This window comes from Gopherus flavomarginatus, chromosome 12 (assembly GCF_025201925.1).
Source record: "Gopherus flavomarginatus isolate rGopFla2 chromosome 12, rGopFla2.mat.asm, whole genome shotgun sequence".
Classification (NCBI taxonomy): domain Eukaryota; kingdom Metazoa; phylum Chordata; order Testudines; family Testudinidae; genus Gopherus; species Gopherus flavomarginatus.
The window spans coordinates 6,536,601-6,559,272 of NC_066628.1; the positions used below are offsets into that span (position 1 = coordinate 6,536,601).

At 47.5% G+C, this 22,672-nt stretch overlaps 2 protein-coding genes across 2 annotated transcripts in view; both read left to right on the plus strand.

Moving 5' to 3' along the window:
• The window catches only part of LOC127033132 (zinc finger protein 585A-like), a 30,722-nt gene extending 23,579 nt beyond the window's left edge, over positions 1 to 7,143 (plus strand). The window contains exons 6-7 of the mRNA XM_050920937.1: positions 2,294 to 2,407; positions 2,690 to 7,143. Of these exons, the coding sequence (XP_050776894.1) occupies positions 2,294 to 2,407; positions 2,690 to 4,548 (1,973 nt within the window). The 3' untranslated portion in view covers positions 4,549 to 7,143. The remainder of the gene's footprint in view (positions 1 to 2,293; positions 2,408 to 2,689) is intronic.
• Positions 7,144 to 15,454: 8,311 nt separating this feature from the next.
• Positions 15,455 to 20,289, plus strand: LOC127033134 (zinc finger protein 565-like). Its single transcript, XM_050920938.1, has 4 exons — positions 15,455 to 15,554; positions 17,646 to 17,759; positions 18,073 to 18,961; positions 20,259 to 20,289. Exons 1-4 carry the CDS (start codon positions 15,521 to 15,523, stop codon positions 20,287 to 20,289), a joined length of 1,068 nt encoding a protein of 355 aa, XP_050776895.1. The 5' UTR covers positions 15,455 to 15,520.
• The last annotated feature ends 2,383 nt before the right edge of the window (positions 20,290 to 22,672 follow it).

Below are 22,672 nucleotides of genomic sequence, written 5' to 3' on the forward strand. Positions count from 1 at the left end.
GTGTCAAAACATAATGGCCATGCTAGCAAATCCCCATCCCTCCAGGTTTCAAAGGGACAGAATTTGTTCATTGTCCTGTCTGTATTGATTCCCAGTCAGACACAGAATCCCTGTTCACCTCCTTCTTGAAAGTAGCTCCAGCCATGGGGAGGCTCCACAGGTTTAGAAATAGGCAGAGATTTCACGCCAGAGCTGAGTGTGCGTCAGCAAGTCCTCCAGAGAGCACAGATCCTGGGAACCCCTAGTGAGGGTGTAAAAATTCCCATCACCTCCCCAGACGCCTGCCTCCCCCAGGGCGGCTCAGTGACCATGTTCCTGTCCTCTTAGGTTCCATATTCCCTCCAGCACAGCACGGGGACAGGTTCCGTTCACACAGTGCCCTTTGTGACAAACACTCCCCCAATGCTCCATGCACCTTGTGCGAAGAGTTCAGTCACAGAGACCCCCTTGGGACTGTAACCTGATGTGCTGAAATGACCACCGAGCCTGGTTTTCCTGCCATCTTGGGCCCCCAGTACCGTCTCTCGTTGAACCAGACCCGCTAACCTGCTGCAGCAGAGATTCAGGGTCCAAGCGACTCCCCCAAGCTGCACATCTTAACTGAAAACAGCACAGCAAGACACCTGTCTCCAGCACTCAGATACCCATCCCCAATAAATCTGTCTTACTCTGTATACGCGTTATACAAGGTAACTTCCTAAGTGTTCGCCTATTTTATCACTGAAAGAGAGAGATGCACGAACTGTTTACCTCCCCAGTAACAACTACTTCCACTGGGTTTATTAATAAACAAAAGCAATTTGATTAATTATCAAATGTAGGATTTAAGGGGTTTTAAGTACTAACAGACAGAACAAAGTAAGTCACTAAGCAAAATAAGACAAACACGCAAGGCTAAGCTAAATACACTAAGAAATTGGTTACAGATAATAGTTTCTCACTCTCAAAAATGTTTCAATAAGCTTCTTTCACAGATTAGATTTATTTCTAATCTGGGCCCAATCCTTTCCCCTGTTCAGTATCCTCACCACAACTGGCAGCCCCCATATAGATTAGGCAAAAGGCAGGACTCCTTTGTTCCAACTTGACCCCCTCCCAGTTCCTTATGGAAAAGTCCATGATTTAAAATGGATTCCAGTATCAGGTGACCTGGTCCCATGCCTCTGTAAGACCCCAGTCTCCATTTTTCATGGGCTGATCCTCAGCTACACAGGAAGACTTACAGGTGAAAAAACCTTTCTCAGCCCATTGTTCTGAATAAATGGAGTAATTAAGTTCCTGAAGTATCATTAATGACCCTCACTTAGCATAATCACAATAGGATCTTAGATTTGTACGTCATATTCCTAACTGTAAATATAAGAATGACACATACACACAAAGAGGAAAACCGTATTCAGTAGATTACAACTGCCAGGGTTCCCTCCCCACTCTGAACTCTAGGGCATGGAAAACCCCCTCAGCTTATTTCTACCAATTTAAGTTAAAAACTCCCCAAGGCATAAATTCTCCCTTGTACCTTGGATTAGGTAATGCTGCCACCACCAAGTGATTAGACAAAACTCAGGGAAGGGAAAAATTAGAGATCCTACTCCTCCCTAATATCCCCCCAAGCCCTACACCTCCTTTCCTGGGGAGGCTTGAGAATAAATAAGATGAGCATAGACCAACCGTGGAGTTTTTAGGAGACTAAAAAAAAAAATCAGATTCTTAAAAAAACCAGAACTTTATTAGAAAGGAAAAAGGTAAAAGAAGCGCCTCTGTGAAATTCGAATGGAAGATAATCTCACAGGGCAATGAGGTTCAGAACACAGAGGATTTCCCCTGCGTGCCAAACGTTAAAGTTACAAAAAGAAAACCAGGAATACACCTCCCTCTCAGCACAGAGCAAATCACAAGCCAAAATAAAAGTAAGCTAACGCATTCCCTTGCGAGTCTAATGGAGTTGGATTGCTTCCTTTCTTGATCTGTCTCCAGCAAGCACTCAGAACAGACAAAGTCCCCCTTTTCCTCCCTAGCCCCAGATTTGAAAGTATCTTGTCCCCTTATTGGTCCTTTTGGTCAGGTGCCAGCTAGGTTACCTGAGCTTCTTAACCCTTTACAGATAAAAGGATTTTGTGCCTCTGGCCAGAAGGGGTTTTATAGTACTATATACAGGAAGGTTGTTACCCTTCCCTTTATATTTATGACAACAACTTTTCCAATTATACCTTACATGGGAGCTTTTGCATAAAGTGTGTTCCAGTTCTGTCATATTCAGACCCTGATCTAGTCTGATTTCACCCCTCTACAGGATTTCCCATTCCCAAACCTGAGCTGATCGCCCAGCTAGAACGAGGGGAAGAGCCGTGGGTGCCCGATCTCCAGACCTGCGAGGAAAGAGAGAGCCCAAGAGACAGCCACACAGGTGAGGACTGATACAGAAACCATCTGGGGAATGAAGGAAAAATTTGAGAATCCCAAAAATATGGTGTGAGTGACGCCCTCAGTTCTTCCTCCTCTCACTCAGGGCAGGGCTGTAGTCAGCAGATATCACTCATGCCTTTTCACCCACTCTGTTAGCTGCAGGAGTTTCCTTCCCTGTGAGTGTTTGGGTGAGAAGTGGAGGCAAAATCCAAGGGTTTTCCCTTGGTGCTATTCCTCTTTCTCCCCAGCACAATGACTCCTGTCTGGATTGTCTGTCTCCCAGCAGGTGATAAGAGAGTGAGTGAGAATAAAGAGGAGAATCATGATGCAGAAGTTCCTGGTAAAGTGGAACCACAGGAGACCTTTATGGGAAGAGCTGAAGGGAATTTTTCCCAGTGCTGGGCAAAGGGCGAAGCTTGTGGAAATTGGCACAGGTCAGAGAGGCTGCTGGGAAACCACCCAGGGAAGAGCACAGATGAATATATTAACTGTGGGAGAGGAGACAAGGATCCCAGAGTGCAGCAGACAAATCCAAAGCAAGAGACACCCTGGCACTGCCTGCAGTGTGGGAAAAGATTCATTCTGAGCTCACAGCTTGTAACACATCAGACAATCCATACTGTAGAGAAACCCCTTCAATGCTTGGATTGTGGAGAAAGCTTCAGTAATTGCTTAGACCTTAATAACCATGGGAGACGCCACACAGGAGAGAAACCCGCTCAATGCCTCGAGTGCAGGAAATGTTTCATTTGGAAGTCAGAAGTAATTACACATCATATAAGCCACACAGGAGATAAGTGCATGGACTGTGGGATAAGTTTCATACAGAGTTCAGACCTTGATAAACATCAGAGAATCCACGCAGGAGCGAGACCTCACAAGTGCGTGGACTGTGGGAAAAGTTTCAGACGGAGGTCAGCCCTTTTTAAACACCAGGCATTGCACACAGGAGAGAGACCCCATAAGTGCTTAGACTGTGGAAAAAGTTTCATATGGAGGTCAGACCTTGTTAAACATCAGGCATTCCACACAGGAGTAAGATCCCATAAGTGTTTAGTCTGTGGGAAAAGTTTCATACGGAGGTCAGACCTTGTTAAACATCAGAGAATCCACACAGGAGAGAGACCTCACAAATGCATGAACTGTGGGAAAAGTTTCATACAGAGATCAGACCTTGATAAACATCAGAGAATCCACACAGGAGAGAGACCTCACAAGTGTGTGGACTGTGGAAAAAGTTTTATACAGAAGTCAGCCCTTGTTAAACATCAAAGAATTCACACAGGAGAGAGACCCCATAAGTGCTTGGACTGTGGGAAAACGTTCAGAATCACATCAGCCCTCGTTTTACATCAGAAAATCCACACTGGAGAAAGCCCCCATAAGTGCTTAGACTGTGGAAAAATTTTCATATGGCGATCAGATCTTGTTAAACATCAGAGAATCCACACAGAAGAGAGACCTCACAAATGTGTGGACTGTGGAAAAAGTTTCAAACAAAGGTCAGACCTTGCTAAACATCAGAGAATCCACACAGGAGAGAGACCTCACAAGTGTGTGGATTGTGGAAAAAGTTTCATACAGAAGTCAGCCCTTGTTAAACATCAGAAAATCCACACGAGAGGGAAACCCTATAAGTGTTTGGACTGTGGGGAAAGTTTCAGAATCCCATCATCCCTTGTTTTACATCAGAGAATCCACACAGGAGAAAGCCCCCATAAGTGCTTAGACTGTGGGAAAAATTTTGTACGGCGGTCAGACCTTATTAAACATCAGGCCATCCACACAGGAGAGAGACCCTACAAATGCTCAGACTGTGGGAAAAATTTTGTATGGACATCAGACCTAATTAAACATCAGGCAATCCACAGAGGAGAGAGACCCCATAAGTGTTTGGAATGTGGAAAATGTTTCACACACAAATCACATCTTATAGCACATCAGAGGATCCACACAGGAGAGAGACCCCATAAGTGCTTGGACTGTGGGAAAAGTTACACACAGAGATCACACCTCACTAAACATGGGAGAATCCACACTGGAGAGAGACCCTATAAGTGCTTAGACTGTGGGAAAAGTTACATACAGAGATCACACCTCACTAAACATGCGAGAATCCACACAGGATCTAAACTTCTGTGACCCATGGCCAGAGAGGGCTAAGAAACTTGCAGACTAATTGACCCAGATTCAACTTCTAGACACATCTTAGAAATGTGTGTAAATGGAAATTAGGGCCATTCCACTTTCTAGATAAGCTGGAGCTTTTAAATGCAAACTTTTATGGTTAAAGAACTGGAAGAAGCTAGTAATTGTCATAGTCCAGGGGTAGGCAACCTATGGCACGGGTGCCGAAGGCGGCACACAAGCTGATTTTCAGTGGCACTCAAACTGCCCAGGTCCTGGCCACCAGTCCGGGGGACTCTGCATTTTAATTTAATTTTAAATGAAGCTTCTTAAACATTTTAAAAACCTTATTTACTTTACATACAACAATATTTTAGTTATATATTATAGACTTATAGAAAGAGACCTTCTGAAAACATTAAAATGTATTACTGGCACCCGAAACCTTCAATTAGAGTGAATAAATGAAGACTTGGCACAGCACTTCTGAAAGGCTGCCGACCCCTGTCATAGGCTATGTTTACTTACGTCTTGTTAGAGGTTAACAGTGTAACCAAAGGGTTCCTGTCTAGGGTTGTATTCTGTTAAATCTGAGATGGAAAGGAAATATTAACATGTAGATAGGGTGACCAGATGAGAGGAAGAAAATATTGGGACACATTGGGGGGAGTGGGGGATTGTCTGCCAGTGGAGCAGAAAAAAAAAGGCTATTCCTGCCGGTGGAGCAAAACATCAAATTGTGTCCCAACCAAAGATCGGTCGGGACGCGGGACAAACACCTAAATATCGAGACGGTTCTGATTTTAGTGGGACATCTGGTCACCCTACATGTAGATAAAACTTGAGTATAATGGTGTCATTATCTACGTGGCTCTGTAATGTTTGTAGTAAACTGTCTATTAACTGCTTTATAGATATTTACCTTATTTTAATCCATGTAATTCATTACTAGTGATGTATTGTAGGAAATAGAAGGTTACTTGAAAAGCCTATTGTTCACCTGATGAATGATTCTGAAACAGACTCTTTGCAATTCTAATGCACCATGTCTACAGTGAAACTGACCTAAGGACTCTATTCGTCTCTGCATGATCTTTTAACCCATACGCTCTCTCTTTTCTTGTTGTGAGAAATCTTAGTTTAGTTAATAAGAACTGGCTGTAAGCGTGTATTTTGGTCAGAAGTAAAGAAATCATTAAGTTGCTGGGTGATGTGTCTGGTCCTTTGGGATTGGTAGAACGTTTCATATGATGTGAAGAAGATGTTCAGCAATCCCCATCATATTTAACTGGGCTGTCTGGGAGCGAGCCCAAGGCTGGGTTGCTTTAAGGGAGCTGTGCTTTGGCCTCTGTGTAGCCAGTAAGGTATTGCAGAAGCTGTTTCTTGTTGGCTTGGTAAATCTAAATATTGAAATAGCCACTAGTTTTGAGGATTGTTGACCCATTCTTTTCAGTTTGCCTTAACTGAGTGATCTCTGTGTGTCCCGCAACCGCGGGACCCTGGTCACAACTTCATAAATGCCTTGCCTGTGGGTAAAGTTTCCTTCAGCTACTGCACCTCATTGAACATCAGAGAATCCACAAATGTGTGAGAGACCCTAGGAATAGGGGAGCTGGGTGCTGGGGCTATTGAATGTTTGGGGATCATGGGATAAGAGGCAAGGGAGAGCACAGAGGTAGAGAGGTGCTGCCTCTCCTCACTCTCTTCGTTTGCCCCTTCTCCCTGCCCCCTCTGCATTCAGACAACGCCACTGAGGGGCTGGTTCAGAGCTGGCAGCCTGTATATCTACTTGTGGGATTGGACAGGGGGTGAAGTGACGACAGACACAGTTAAGGGACCTGATGAAAGAAATTTGAGACCCACTGGTCTACGCTATTAGGGTCACCACTGTTACAAAATTATGATAAATCTTGTACAAAGTACAAGCCCTGTGAGGTGTCCTATGAAAAGTGATGGTCTCCTGCATATTATTGTCCTGTTAAATCGTGTACATCAACATTATGTATGGAGTTATAAGATTTTGCGATGGGTTTGTTACTGAACCATGCTAGAAATGTGGAAAATGCCCATAGACGAGCTCGTCAGAGACAATGGTACCTGCACACCAGCTAGGTGCTAAGTGGCCATTAATTGCTCAGCCGGCCCTTCACCAGCTGTGGAGCCGGGAACAAGAGAGTTACAATTCACCAGAAGGACGGCTGGATGCTCACTTAGGCCACAGACTGATTGTCACCTGCCCCCCGGCTGGGGGGTGAACCTCAAAGAGGAGATAAAAGCACAAGGGAGAATTGCCTCCATTTTCACCTCTCCTCTCCCATCTTTACAGAAGGCAACAAGATGGCTTGCAACTCAACAGGGGCCTTGGAGTAGGGAGGGCGGAGCAAGGCTGGAAGGAGCAGCCTGGGTACTCAGAACTGTGATCTGCCTGCAACAGCGGGTGGGGTGAGAGAAGCTTCCTTCAAATCTTCCTTGGCTTGGTAAAGTCTGGGATTTAAAATGTGTGTTTACCTTTTATTTTTGTTGTAACCAATTCAGAACTTTTACGCCTTTCTCACTTGTGATCCATTAAAACCTACTTGGCTCTAGTTAATAAACTTGTTTTTATCCCAACTGGTGCGTTTTCATTGAAGTGTTCGGGGGATTTCACTTGAGATAACCAGGCTCTTCCCTAATCACCATCCTTTGCTGGGATGAGGCACTAAGGAGCTTGTACCCCACAGTTCATACCAGGCAGCTCTGTGTTCTTGGGGAACCAGGGCGCAGTATCCAGCCTGTCTGACTCATGAAAGACACCCTCCACCAGCCTCTGTTTGAACCAAAACCGATCAGAGAAAAGGCTTGCAGAGAGCAGTGAAGGGCAGGGGGAGACACACCTAGACCACTCCTGACAAGGGTGACAGGATTAAGGCAACTCCCCATACCTCATCTGCATGAAAGATGGGACAGGCAGGCACCACCATTAGCATACAGACTGGAGAACAGAGATTCCAAGGCAAGAACCACATGGAATTCTGGGACCAGAAAAGCAGGGAAGCGCTGCATCATGGGGGATCTGTGCTCCATATATTAAAAGAACCTACGCCTGCACACACCCTGCTCAGCAGTTATCAGACCCATTCTAATAATAAATCCTTGACTGATGTCCAAAATCCTGAAGCAGCCTAATTGCATTATGAGCTCCCAGGAAGAAACACCACCCATAGCCAAGAGTGATCAGCTCATATTGTCTAGCCTAAAGAAAACCCTTGAGTCATCAGTTTACCCATAAACAACTCTAGTGTTCTCCCTTGAACCCATGTCTTTTCCCTACAAAAACCCTTACTCACACTCCAGTAAGTGTTCTGATGCCTGGATCCAAACTCTGCATCAGTTCCACTGGGATTTCATCTTCTCCTGACTGATTGTGCTGGGGGCTCTACCTGTCTCCAGCACTCAGGACCCTCCCTGAGCAGCCACCATCACCTGGGAACCCCGACCAGTTCAAGCTTCATGGAAATGGTGAGATCCTCTCTCTCGGGGTACATCTTTACTACAGGCCGTATCGGCAGGTAGCAATCGATTTCTCGGGGATCGATATATCACGTCTCATCTAGACGCGATATATCGATCCCCAAACGCGCTCCTGTCGACTCCGGAACTCCACCAACCCGAACGGCGGTAGCGGAGTCGACAGGGGTAGCCGCAGACATCGATCCCGCGCCGTGAGGACGGTAGGTAACTTGATCTAAGATACTTTGACTTCAGCTACGCTATTCCTGTAGCTGAAGTTGTGTACCTTAGCTCGATTCCCACCCCCAGTGTAGACCATCCCTCGGTTTTCTTTTCTACCTGAGGCAGGTCTAGTTTTCTAGATAGAACTTTTGCAACCTTTAATAATGTAAATGTTATGTTGGTTTAGGCTCCTTGAGTAGTTATCACCATTATTCAATAAATAACTTTCATGGTTAGGCTGGTTGCTTCTCTTGCTGAACTTTACTCTTTTGTGTTTTTAGCTTCTCCATTCACTCTGCCGCAACACTTCTTCTACCTAAGCTAAAGATCCCTGCAGTGCCCCCAAAATACTGTGGGGTTTGCTCATCAAGTAGGTTACTGCCAGTACAATTGTAATGTGAAAGTGGGGATAGGGACAGGGCCGGCTTTAGGAAGTGCGAGGCCCAATTTGAACAGTTTCAACGGGGCCCTGGCAGGGATGACCAAAAAAAAACAACAAAAAAAACCCCACCCATGTAAAAAAACAAGATGCTCCGAGTCTTCGGCGGCACTTCAGCGACAGGTCCTTCACTCGCTTCAGGTCTTCGGTGGCACTGAAGGACCGGCCGTCGAAGTGCCACCGAAGACTCAGAGCAAGTGAAGGACCCACCGCCAAAGTGCTGCTGAAGACCTGGAGTGCCACCTGGAGTGCCTCTAGCCAGGGAAGAGATTCTCACTGGGCGCGGGGCCCTCTTGGGCGTGGGGCCCTATTCGGGGAATTGGCGGAATTGGCCTAAAGTCGGCCCTGGATAGGGACTTGCTGAACCTATGACATACAAGGGTGGCGGCTTGAAAGTGCTGCTCGACCCAGACTACTGAGTCCAGGGGCATATGAGGGTGGCAGCCTGGAAGTGAAGTTTGACCCAGCCTGCTCAGGCTTACTCTATTCCGGTGCAGTACCTTTGGCACATAAGGGTGACAGCCTCAATGTACTGCTTAACCCAACCCACTGAGTTCAGGGACATATAAGGGGCCACCTTGAAAGTGCTGATTGACCCAATCCACTCAGATTTTGTGTGTGTGTGTCCCCTGCAGGGTAGCTCCTTTGGGAGGGGACTTGCAGAAGGGAGAAGTAGAGCTCCATATAAAACCACAAGTGACACAAGCAGTACATTGATAGAATTACAGAACACCCCCCGTTCCCCACCGCCCCTGAAGAGTAACCCTAATAAATAAGCGTACCCCATAGTAACAGGAAATCTGGTAACAGTGTATGGCCTGGACAGTAGAAGACGTACAGCTGGAGTGCAAAGCTGGAAGTAGAGAACTGGCTGGGGTTGCTCTATACTTTAATTCATCACTGGCTGGCTACTTGCATGGAGTGCTGTATCACTGGGAGTGACTTTGAATCCGGTGGCTGGCTGGGCGAGAGCAGAGCGTGGAGGGGTTTGTTGTTCACACAGGGCAGCAGTGTAAAACATGTCCTGCGATAGAGAATTCAGCAGTTCAACAGTCCGCACTGTACCCTGGGGTATGTCTCGCCCATCATCTCCTGGGACCCAGCATGGCCCCACTGATCTTTCATCATTCAGCTCATCTTTCAGCATGAGAATGGGGGAACCAGCCAACGTCCTCAGTTGCACTGGCTTTGGCTAAATCCTAAACACCCCCTGGGATAGGAGATTGCGGTTCTGCCATTACCCTTCCCCTCAGGCCTCGTTCTCCTTCCTCACCTAACTTGTCTCTCTCCTTTTGCCTTCTGTCTCTTACAAGTCTGCCTTAGCCAGTCGAGACAGCACCACGGTTTTCACCAGTGCAGGTGGCCTATGACTAGAGAGGCAGTTCAAAGCAAAGCTTTAAGGAGCCCAACACAGAGAGTTTTTCAAATCTCAGAGGGGCAGGGCCTGCGATGGACGTGAGGAAAGGGTTGTCCCAGGCCCCATATCTCCCTAGGGACAGCCCTGGAAAGAAAGAAAAAGAAAGAAAGAAAGGTGAGAGTTAAAATTGGTTAAAGGAATCAAATACACACAATAATTGCAAAGTTCTTGGTTCAGGTTTGTAGCAGTGATGGAATAAACCACTGGCTTAAGTCAAATCTCTGGTTGCTTCCAAATCTTTGGAAGGTCCTCCGTTCCCTGGTTAGAATGCTCCCCTTAGCATAAGTGCATAGTCCAGAGGTTTGTGCAGGAAAGAGGCCAGATGGAGGTGATTCCAAAAATGCCATGCCCTTTTCTAGCTTCTGCCATGTGGAGGGAATCTCATTGTTCTTACTGTGGAACGCGACAGGTAAAGATGGAGTATGGAGTCACACGGCTGTGCATAATTTTGCTTAATCACAGCAGAAGCCATTATCCTTGCTCTAGTTTGAACCTTCACAGGAAAGTCCATTAGGTGCAGCTGGGTGTCTTCCGTGGGCCCTTGTGAGCAAAGTGTACCTAGATGGGCCATGCAACTTGACTAGTCCCTTCACAATGTGCTGGCTAAATACCTCATGGGTCTTACCACAGGGGCTAACATTTATACCTTCACATAGAGAAATGATACATGCATACAAATAGCATCCTTGTATTCAGGAAATGATAACCTTTCCATAGATATCTCACGTCACACATTGTAGAAGATTTGTGGCAAATATATAACAATGGTTGCAATAGTGATCTCTGTGGTCATATTTTAATCAGAACATCACACCACCCAATTCCAGGGGAGGTGGAGCTCCAAGGGGCAGGGGCAGGGGCAGGGACAGGGCTGCCTGGGGTGGGGCAAGTGGGGCAATTTGCCCCAGGCACTGCAGGGGCCCCCATGAGAATACAGTATTCTATAGTATTGCAACAGCTAAACCCAGGGTTGTGAGTTCAATCCTTGAGGGGCCATTTAGGGAACTGGGGTAAAAATCTGTCTGAGGATTGGTCCTGCTTTGAGCAGGGGGTTGGACTAGATGACCTTCTGAGGTCCCTTGCAACCCTATGATTCTATGAACTTTTTTTTATGGAAGGGGCCCATGAAATTGCATTGCCCCAGGCCCCCTGAATCCTCTGGCAGTCCTGGGCAGGGTTCAGGGTGGTCGGTACAGGGAGGCAGCCCACCAAAAAGGACAGCCTGCCCTGGGTTTGCCTGATTCCCACCTGTCGTGCTGGAAGCTGGCAGGGCTGAGGTAGGTGGCAGGCAGGCGAGCAGCAGTGTCTGGAGCGGGAGACCCCAGTTGCTGGGGGCTGTTGAAGGAGGAGCTGAGCCAGGTAATTCATCTGGAGCAGGGGTGCCCTGCCCCTCCCCTGCTCTACTGCTCCTCTCACCGCTTCCTACCTGGAGTTTCTGGCCACTCTGGACTGGGAGCTCCTCCTGTCTGCTGTGCGTTTGAAGTCAGGGTATCATCCCCCACCTGGCTACCAGTCTCCAATGAGCTGGGTGATGGCACAGGGGCAATCTGTGGGTGCTGCAGCCTCTGTGGGTCTGGAGCTGCTGGCAGCTGCTTGTGTCTGAACAGGCCATCAGGTTCCTAATGCTCCCACTCTCACTCAGGTGCGCACACACTTCCCCCCTTCAACACACCAGGGCTCCCTGCATCCTATTTACTTCCTGCCTGGGCTGTACTATGAGGCAACAGCAACTGTTTCTCTCCTGCCTTCTGGGGAAAGTGACCTGGATGCAGGGAGGCCTGATGGGGCTCCTGACTCCCCCACCTCACCACCCGCTAGGGATGGCAGCTCCCTTATGCATCCAGGTCAGTTTCCCACGTGGGTGCAGGAGGCGGATGTGGGGTTAGTGTGAGGGGAGACTCACAGTGCAGGGGTTAGGGGTGCAGGAGGGGAATGCAGGGACTGGGGTGAGAGGGCACGCACAGAGCAGGGGTCGGGGAGCAGGAGGGATAAGGGCATTGAGGTGGAAGGGAAAAAGTGCAGGGGTTAGCAGTATAGGAGTGGGAAGGGCTTGGGGTGAAGGGAGCACAGTGTATGCAGGGTTTAGGGCAGTGGTTCTTAACCTGGGGTGCACTCACCCCATGGGGCTGTGAGACGCCCTTTCTGGGGGTGTGAGACATGCCAGATTTTTTTTTAGAAGGTAAATAATCAAAAACACAAATTAAACACAGGCACATTCAGTACAACTACTTCGCTTAATCAAACCTATGTATTTATTAACATAATACATTTTTAATGATTACTGCAACATACAATGAAAAATATAGCTCGGTTTAAAGAACTGACCTACTTCAACAATGTTTGATAAGGGGTGCGAGAACCTATTTTGAGAACCAAAGGGGTGCAGGCTGCAGTAAAGGTTAAGAACCACTGGTTTCGGGGCACAAGAGGGGGCAGGTGCAGAAGGAGCAGGTGTTGAGGTGAAGGGGGCACGCACAGAGCAGGGGTTGGGGTGCAGGACAATGTGCAGGGGGTGGGGCACAAGAGAGGAATGCAGCCTGCGTCCCCAGCCCCTGCACTGTGCCTTGCCCTTCACCCGGGTTTGGGGTAACGGAGGAGGCAGGGATTAGTGGGGAGCCTGGGGGACCCATGGAGGGCACCAAATGCAAGTTTGCCTGGGTGTCATTTTCGGGGAACAAGCCGCTGGGTTGATCGCTAGGACCCAGGAGCAGCCGGGAGGCGGCTGTGGGGCAGCGAGCGCTGGGCTCCGGCCCGGCAGCAGGAAGTGACTCGCAGCCGCTGCGGTGACTCTGGCTCCCAGGCTCCTGGCGAGATCCCCGAGCCCCGGCGGCTGGTGCTGGGAGCCCGGAGCCCTGGCTGCAGCCGGGAGAGGGGAATCTCCAGCAGGGCCCTTCCCGCTGCTCCCCAGGAGCCTCTCCCAGGGCAGAGCCCCCAGCCCGGCCCGGCCCCTGCCCCGGGGGCCCCGCTCGGAGGGAAGGCGAGAGAGATCCGCCCCCCCCCCCCGGGCTGCAGGGGGAGGTTTGGCCCCAGGCTGCTCCCAGCGGAGCTGGCTGCGATTCCCGCCCCGGGGCCCGGGAAAGCTGCCGCCAGCCCCGGTGGGGCGCGGCGTGGGTAGCCCGGGACAGAGACACGTGGGGAGCAGAGGGAGGTGAGAGCCAGGGTACAGACCCCGCCAGGCAGGGCGGAGAGGAAACCCCAGGATTAGGGAGGGGCAGAGGGATAAAAGTTCCCCCAGATGGGGGAGCCAACTGCAGTGGATGCAAAAAAAAAGGGGGTGGGTTTGCCTCTCCCTTTTCCGAGGATCTCAGCTCCCATTTCCCAGGACCGTGTCCTTAAGGCCCAGTGTATCGCAGTGCCCAGACAGGGCCACTCTCCCCCTGTATAGGATGTTACTGAGCTACTAAAGGAGACTTGATCCAGTGACATATTTACAGACACCCCCACGAAGATCTCACTGTCACACCTGCTTCGAGTGTTTAAAGAATCCAGGTCTCAGTTCCTGTGTCTGCGTAAAGCCGCCCGGCGCTTCATCCGTGTGTCCTTGCCACTGGCCCTGTGCCCCTGAGTTTCACTCCTCTTGGGATCCCATCTGGGCAGTTTCACTCCTTTACATTAGTTCCTTATCAAAATATTCTTTTCATTACTGTGACCTCTTCAACTCTGTTAGCGTTGTGCGGAGGGATGTAATTGTGCCATGGTATTTATATTTGTAAGAGCAAATCATCATGGGAAATATGAATAGTTGCGAGGAGCTTCAGCAATCACATCTCACGGTGTCGCTATAACAGTTCCTGGCTCTATTGTAATGTTGTAATTTGAGGGCAGTGCTGCCTGATTTCGTGGGCTGGTCTCAGAACTCATCACATGAGTGAAGTGAGCTTAATATGTTTTTGTTACACCTGCCAGACCGCGTCACACCTTTGTGAGCATGGCAGTCACAGACTCACCCATATGACCATCCCCATATACGACAGGAGTAACAGACAGTGTCGTCTGTCCAAGTTACATTTCCCCGGCAGTGCCTAGTTACAAGGCAGATATCCACATGCGACCCCCTCCCTTCCTGCACACACACTGCTCCCCGCTTACATTGGATTTATTTAAAAATGAGAAAAACCAGCAAGGAGTCCTTGTGGCACCTTAGAGACTAACAAATTTATTTGGGCATAACTTTCATGATTCTAGCCCACAAAAGTTTTAGCCCAAATAAAATTTGTTATTCTCTAAGGTGCCACAAGGACTCCTCATTGTTTTTGCTGATACAGACTAACACGGCTACCACTCTAAAAAAAGAGACACACTCATGATCTTTGGGGCTCTGATTCCTGAGTGTTAAGGGGTTGCTGGGTTTGCCCTGGGCCTTGGTCTGATTTCCGTGCACGATTCAGATCTCAGCCTCATCGGTATCAGACCAGAGTCACTGCTGGCTCTGGCTGGGGGTGAGTGCAGATGGGCCAATGGGATCAGCCTCTGCCTGCCTGTCCCTGGGAGCTGCCAGGGGAGTCCAGGGCAGCTCATTCTTCAGGTGTTGCCACCAGAGGGCTCCGGCTATTGCTAAGGGGGAGGGGTTTACACTGCAGTGGAGGGCAATCCCCCAAAGTGGCCCCTTTGATTCTGCACTTTTTTTTTAGTATTTGGCTCAGAGATACTGTTACTGGGAGGGTTTGTAGAGTCTGGGAGGAGTCGGGGTGTGACGTGGACTCCAGCCCCTTCTGTAACCTCCCCCATCGCCCCTCTCGGCCCGACAGGCTGAGGAATCACATCCACGTTTCACTCTAGATCGGCTGGTCTTCCAGGAGAAAGGGAGGGGAAATGGCTGTGATGGAGACAACTCAGGTAGGGGATTTTTAGGGAGCTGCTTGGAGGAGAAGGGAGAAGCAGGGAAGAGACAGGGTGTGAGAAACCTGCTGATTTTCTGAGTAGGATCATTGGTGGCAGTGGGGGAGAGGGACATTCGTGCAATTCAAAAACAGGACACAACCCCCTTGCACAGGACTGGATCCTGAACCCACTGGCCAGAGGCTGCTGTGAAATATGAAGGGAAGCTGTCAGGATCCCTGTCCCTGGCTCAGAGCTCTGCTTCATGTATCAGCCTGTGTCTGGCAGGAGTGTGGGAAATGAGAAGACCCTGCCCTGCTCCGTGTGCTGGGGGGGACAAGGAGCTCTCACCTTCTCCCACCCTGTGAAGCCTCCTGGCTGCTCTGAACAGTAGGGTCTGAGTTTGTTACTCTGGCCTCCCAGAGCTTCGAGTTCTTTTCCTTTTCCTGTGACTAGTGGGATTGTGGCTGGGGCAGCAGGTGCTGAGTGGGGGACTCTTGTTGTTTCAGATGCCGGTGACCTTCGAGGAGGTGGCTGTGTATTTCACCCAGGGGCAAGGGGCTCTGCTGGACCCTGCTCAGAGAGCCCTCTACAGGGACATCATGCAGGAGAACTACGAGATTTTGACCTCGCTGGGTAAGGGATTCCCGTCCCCTCAGATACTAGAAGCTGTGGGGTCTGTGTGTCTGAATCTGGTCATGTTCTTCCCTGATCATTTAGATCAGAGGGGAATGTTTTGCGTAATGCACAGCTGCCGTGAGAGAGACTTGCCCTCTCCAATGGGTTACAGATGTCAAACCCTAATGGCCATGCTAGCTCATCTCCATCCCTCCAAGTTTCAAAGGGACAGCATTCATTCATTGTCCTGTCTGTATTGATTCCCAGTCCAACACATTTCATAGTAGTAGCCATGTTAGTCTGTATCTGGAAAAAGAACAGGAGTACTTGTGGCACCTTAGGGACTACCACATTTATTTGAGCATAAGCTTTCATGATCTACAGTCCACTTCATCAGATGCATAGAATGGAACATATAGTAAGAAGATATATATACATACAGAGAACATGAAAGTGTGGAAGTTTCCATACCAGCTCTAACTGGCTAATTAATTAAGATGAGCTGTTATAATTAAGATCTTTTGTAGTGATAATTAAGATGGCCCATTTCAGACAGTTGACACAAAGATGTGAGGATGCTTAACATGGGGAAATAGATTCAGTTCCCTGTTAACCTCCCTTCTTGGGATTAGCTCCAGCCATGGGGAGGGCTCTGGGCTCTGCAGGTTTAAAAATAGGCAGAGGTTTAACACCAGAGCTGTGTGTGTGTCAGCAAGTCCCCCAGAGAGCACAGATCCTGGGAACCCCTAGTGAGGGTGTAAAAATTCCCGTCTCCTCCCCAGACACCTGCCTCCCCCAAGCCAGCTCAGTGACCGTGTTCCTGTCCTGTTGGGTTCCATATTCTCACCAGCACAGCACGGGGACAGGTTCCGTTCACACAGTGCCCTTTGTGACAGACACTCCCCCAATGCTCCATGCACCTTGTGCAAAGAGTTCAGTCACAGAGACCCCCTTGGGACTGTAACCTGATGTGCTGAAATGACCACTGAGCCTGTTTTCCCTGCCAGCTTGGGACCCCAACACTCCCTCTTGTTGAACCAGACACGCTAACCTGCTGTAGCAGAGATTCAGGGTCCAGGCCACACCCCCAAGCTGCAAAACATAACTGAAAACAGCACAGCAAGATACCTATCTCCAGCACTCAGATACCCAGCCCCAATAGGATCTAAACCCCAGATAAATCCATCTTACTCTGTATACACGTTATACAGGGTAACTTTCTAAGTGTTTGCCCTCTTCATCAGTAAAAGAGAGAGATGCACAAACTGTATAGTAATTACTTACACTGGGTTTATTAATAAGCAAAAGTGATTTGTTTAATTATAAAAAAGTAGGATTTAAGTGGTTGTAAGTAATAACAGACAGAACAAAGTAAGTCACTAAGCAAAATAAAACAAACACGCAAGGCTAAGCTTAATACACTAAGAAACTGGTTACAAATAATAGTTTCTCACCCTCAAAAATGTTTCAATAAGCTTCTTTCACAGACCAGACATATTTCTAACCTGGGCCCAATCCTTTCCCCTGTTTAATGTCCGTTAGTTCCAGCAGACATCTTGGGTGATAAGCAGGGGTCTCCTCACCATGACTGGCAGCCCCCTTATATAGATTTGGCAAAAGGCAGGAGTCCTTTGTTTCAGCTTGACCCCCTCCCAGTTCCTTATGGAAAAGTCCACGATTTAAAATGGATTCCAGTATCAGGTGACATGGTCCCATGCCTCTGTAAGACCCCGTGTCTCCATTTTTCATGGGCTGAGCCTCACCTACACAGGAAGATTTAGAGGTGAAAAGAAAACATTCTGAGCCCATTGTTCTGGATAAATGGAGCAATTAAGTTCTTAAAGTATCATTAATGACCCTCACTTAGCATAAGCACAATGGGATCTTAGATTTCTACTTCATATTCCTAACTGTAAATATAAGAATGATACATACATACAAATAGGAAAACCATATTTAGTAGATTACAACTTTTCCAATAATCTTCCATGAGATCTTTTGCATAAAGCATGTTTCAGTTATGTCATATTCATATTGATAAGGATATTTTCAGAAAGCATTGGAGCATCCCGTAACACCCTGATCTGGTCTGATTTCACCCCTGCGCAGGATTTCCCATTCCCAAACCTGAACTGATCGCCCAGCTGGAACGAGGGGAAGAGCCGTGGGTGCCCGATCTCCAGTCCTGCGAGAAAAGAGAGATCTCGAGAGGTGACCGCACAGGTGAGGACTGACACAAAAATCATCTGGTGAATGAAGGAAAAAGTTGAGAATTCCAAAAATGTGGTGTGAGTGATGCCCGCAGTTCCTCCTCCACTCACCCAGGGCAGGGCTGTAGTCAGCAGATATTGCTCATGCCTTTCCACCCACCCTGTTAGCTGCAGGAGTTTTCTTTCCAGGTTTCCTTCCCTGTGAGTGTTTGGGTGAGAAGTGGAGGCAGAATCCAATTGCTCAGTCTTCGTGTCGAGTTTTCCCTTGGTGCTATTCCTCTTTCTCCCCAGCACGATGACTCCTGTCTGGATTGTCTGTCTCCCAGCAGGTGATGAGAGAGTGAGTGAGAATAAAGAGGAGAATGATGATGCAGAAGTTCTTGGTAAAGTGGAAGCACAGGAGACCTTTATGGGAAGTGCTGCATGGAATTTTTCCCACTGCTTCGAACAGAGAGAAGCCTTGGAAAATTGGCAGAGGTCACAGAGGCTGCTGGTAAACCATCTGGGAAATCACCCAGAGAGGCTGCTGGGAAACTATCCAGGGAAGAAAGTGGATGAATCTATTAACTGTGGGGGAGGAGACAAGGATCCCAGAGCGCAGCACACAAATCCCAAGGAAGAGACACCCGGGGACGGCCTGCAGTGTGGGAAAAGATTCATTGTGAGCTCACAGCTTGTGACACATCAGACAATCCATACTGGAGAGAAACCCCTTCAATCCTTGGACCATGGAGAAAGCTTCAATAACCGCTTAGACCTTAATAACCACGAGAGACGCCACAAAGAGGGGAAACCCTCTCAATGTGTAACACATCAGAGAATCCACACAAGCGAAAGACTCTATAAGTGTTTAGACTGTGGAAAAAGTTTCATATGGAGGTCATCCCTTGTTAAACATCAGAAAATCCACACAGGAGAGAGACCCCATAAGTGTTTGAACTGTGGGAAAAGTTTCATACGGAGGTCATCCCTTGTTTTACATCAGGCAATCCACACAGGAGAACGCCCCCATAAGTGCTTAGACTGTGGGAAAAGTTTCATACGGAGGTCATCCCTTGTTAAACATCAGAAAATCCACACAGGAGAGAGACCTCATCAGTGCTTGGACTGTTGGAAAAGTTTTATACATAGATCTGATCTTTTTAAACATCAGGGAATCCACACGGGAGAGAGACCCCATAAGTGCTTAGACTGTGGAAAAAATTTCATACGGAGGTCAGATCTTTTTAAGCATCTGGCAATCCACACAGGAGAGAGACCCCATAAGTGTTTAGACTGTGACAAAAGTTTCGTACAGAGGTCAGATCTTAGAACACATCAGAGGATCCACACAGGAGAGAAACCTCATAAATGTTTGGAATGTGGAAAATGTTTCACACGGAGATCATACCTTATAATACATCAGGCAATCCACACTGGAGAGAGACCCCATCAGTGCTTGGACTGTGGGAAAAATTTCATACAGAGGTCAGATCTTAGAGCACATCAGAGGATCCACACAGGAGAGAAACTTCATAAGTGCTTGGAATGTGGAAAATGTTTCACATGGCGATCACATTTTAGAGCACATCAGAGAATCCACACTGGAGAGAGACCCCATAAGTGCTTGGACTGTGGGAAAAGTTACACACAGAGATCACACCTCACTAAACATGGGAGAATCCACACAGGATCTAAACTTCTCTGACACATGGCCAGAAAGGGTTAAGCAACTTGCAGGCTAATTGACCCAGATTCAACCCGTAGACACATTTTAGAAATGTGTGTAAATGGAAATTAGGGCCATTCCATATTAGATAAGCTAGAGCTTTGAAATGTAAGCTTTCATGGTTAAAGAACTGGACGAAGGTAGTAATTGTCATAGTCTATGTTTATTTGCATCTTGTTAGAGGTGAACAGTGTAACCAAAGGGTTGTATTTTGTTCAATCTGAGATGGAAAGGAAATATTAACATGTAGATCGAACTTGGGTGTAATAATATCATTGTCTACATGTCTCTGTAACATTTGTAGTAAACTATCTATTCACTGCTTTATGGATATTTACCTTATTTTAATCCATGTAAATAATTACCGGTGATGTTTAAGAAATAGAAGGTTATTTGAAAAGCTTGTTGTTCACCTGATTAAGTAATTCTGAAACAGACTCTTTGCAATTATAATACACCATGTCTGCAGTGAAACTGACCTTAGGACTCTATTCATCTCTGCATGATCTTTTAACCCATACGCTCTCTCTTTTCTTGTTGTGAGAAATCTTAATTTAGTTAATAAGAACTGGTTGTAAGCGTGTATTTTGGTCAGAAGTAAAGAAATCATTAAGTTGCTGGGTGATGTGTCTGATCCTTCGGGATTGGTAGAACGTTTTATATGATGTGAAGAAGATTTTCAGTAATCCCCATCATGTTTAACTGGGCTGTCTGGGAGCCGTAAGCAGCCCAACACGGAGAGAAGTTTTCCAAGTCTCACAAGGGCTGATCAGCCTTCGGGCCATGTCCGGGTTTCTCCTGCAGGGAGGCTAGAAGTGAGACTGAGCCCTGGTAGGAGAAACTTGTACGCATGGTGCACTCTTAATGCTGAGAAAAGCTGCCCACCTGTAACTGTGTCTTTGGGAGTCACCACTGAGAATACCAAATTCAAGTCACACTGCTGAGAAACAGGTTAAATACATCCCAAAATGCAGGTCTTTTTTTTCCCCAAAAGATACACCAAACCAGCCACAACAGGGAACTTCTATCTCACCACACCGGCTAACAAGAAGTCATAAAATCAGCTTCCTGAGGCATTCCAGTCTTTGTATCACCCCCCGCCCCCAACCACTGGATTGAAGGATGAGTGGTTCTTTATAACCTGCCTCCTCAAATTACAGGTTCTTCTGATCCCAAAGGACCCGCCACACACTCAGATCTTACTCAAAAATCACACCGTTTCCAATCCTTTCGTATATACAATCTAAAGGTTTATTTACAGAAAGAGGCCCAGGGCAGGCTGAAGTATTAGCAGGGGGCCTGGTGCTGTCAGCAGAGGTCGGGCCCACTCCTGCACTCACTGGTGTTAGGTGTGATTTGTTATATTCTTATAGCTTATTAAAATATGTGTATGTTAAACTCTATATTTAATTTGTAAGGACAGAGCAGCAATTCAAAATGGAGTCTGAACCACCATTTTGTAACCTCCATCTTGTGACCTCCTTTGTGCTCTGTCATGCTGGCCTAGATCGTCCTTGATCAAACTGTTTTATTCTGCCACTGGGCAGAATCCAAGAACAATTTTACCTCAGACTATTTCCCGCCTTTGCTGGGACCATACCGTTTTCCCGCCACACACTGCATAAAGGAACTGTGACCATGGACAAGTGCCGCAGTCCATCCTAGTGACTGTGCGTGCGCGGCTCAAGCCTTGGCATCAGTGCATGGTCAAAGGATGCCACTGTTCCTGAAGGGACGAGAAGAGCAAAGACGACATTCCACCTCACCTACTTCTGCTCCTGGGGAGGACATCTCCAGAGGGTTCCCGGCCCGCTTCTTTCAGCCCGGTCGCCATGGAGGGACTCTCCAGTGCTCCTCCTCGATGGGTTCCAGTTACCCAACGAGTGCAGGTATCATAACCTTAGTCCCAGATTTGGACCTTAGCGTCCAAAATATGGGGGTTAGCATGAAAACCTCCAAGCTTAGTTTCCAGCTTGGACCTGGTACTTGCTGCCACCACCCAAAAAATTACAGTGTTTTGGGGCACTCTGGTCCCCCTGAAAAACCTTCCTGGGGACCCCAAGACCCAAATCCCTTGAGTCTTACAACAAAGGGAAATAATCCTTTTTCCCTTCCCCCCTCCAGGTGCTCCTGGAGAGATACACAGACACAAGCTCTGTGAAACTACACAGAGTGACTCCCCCTCTCTGTTCCCAGTCCTGGAAACAAAAAGTACTTTCCTCTTCACCCAGAGGGAATGCAAAATCAGGCTAGCAAATCCAACACACACAGATCTCCCCCCTGATTTCTTCCTCCCACCACTTCCCTGGTGAGTACAGACTCAATTTCCCTGAAGTAAAGAAAAACTCCAACAGGTCTTAAAAGAAAGCTTTATATAAAAAAGAAAGGAAAAATACATACAAATGGTCTCTCTGTATTAAGGTGACAAAATACAGGGTCGATTGCTTAAAAAAATATTGAATAAACAGCCTTATTCAAAAAGAATACAAATCAAAGCACTCCAGCACTTATATGCATGCAAATACCAAAGAAAAGAAACCATATAACTTACTATCTGATCTCTTTGTCCTTACACTTAGAAACAGAAGACTAGAAAGTAGAAACTATTTCTCCAAAGCTCAGAGAAAGCAGGCAGACAAAAAACAAAGACCCAGACACAAAATTCCCTCCACCCAAAGTTGAAAAAATCCGGTTTCCTGATTGGTCCTCTGGTCAGGTGCTTCAGGTGAAAGAGACATTAACCCTTAGCTATCTGTTTATGACAGCAGGTCCTGGGCTTCACTGCCGCCGCCGCCGTGCTGATAGGGAGATCATTTGGGTTCTTTAGTCAGGGTTTTACGTGGTTATTGCCAGGGTGATTTTGTATTTTGGGCCTGAGCTTCATGCTCCTGTCGTAAGCTGCTGTTTCACTGTTTTGTGTTAATTTCCATAGCTACCGTTGATTTCATGCTTATCCCCTTCCCCTCCTTGTACTTATTCTCGCAATACACTTACCTGTTGTTTTCTAACTTCATTTATAGCTAGGCTTTATTTCTCACACTACACGTAGGGAAGAGGGAGGGTGAACTGTCTGCGTACTTGTCATAGCATTCCTTCTCAGATCTGAACCTTAGAGTTCAGACAATGAGATACTAGCACCTGAATCCTCTAAGGTAAATTACCAGCTTAGATCTGATAGCCCTGCCACTACCCAAAAATATAGTGTTTTGGGGCACTCT

Bases quoted from the DNA above. Each gene is read 5' to 3' on its own strand.
- LOC127033134 (XM_050920938.1), top strand. From the start codon at position 15,521: ATGCAGGAGAACTACGAGATTTTGACCTCGCTGG. The intron at 15,555-17,645 runs GTAAGGGATTCC...ACCCCTGCGCAG, and splicing joins CGAGATTTTGACCTCGCTGG to GATTTCCCATTCCCAAACCT. The intron at 17,760-18,072 runs GTGAGGACTGAC...TCTGTCTCCCAG, and splicing joins CTCGAGAGGTGACCGCACAG to CAGGTGATGAGAGAGTGAGT.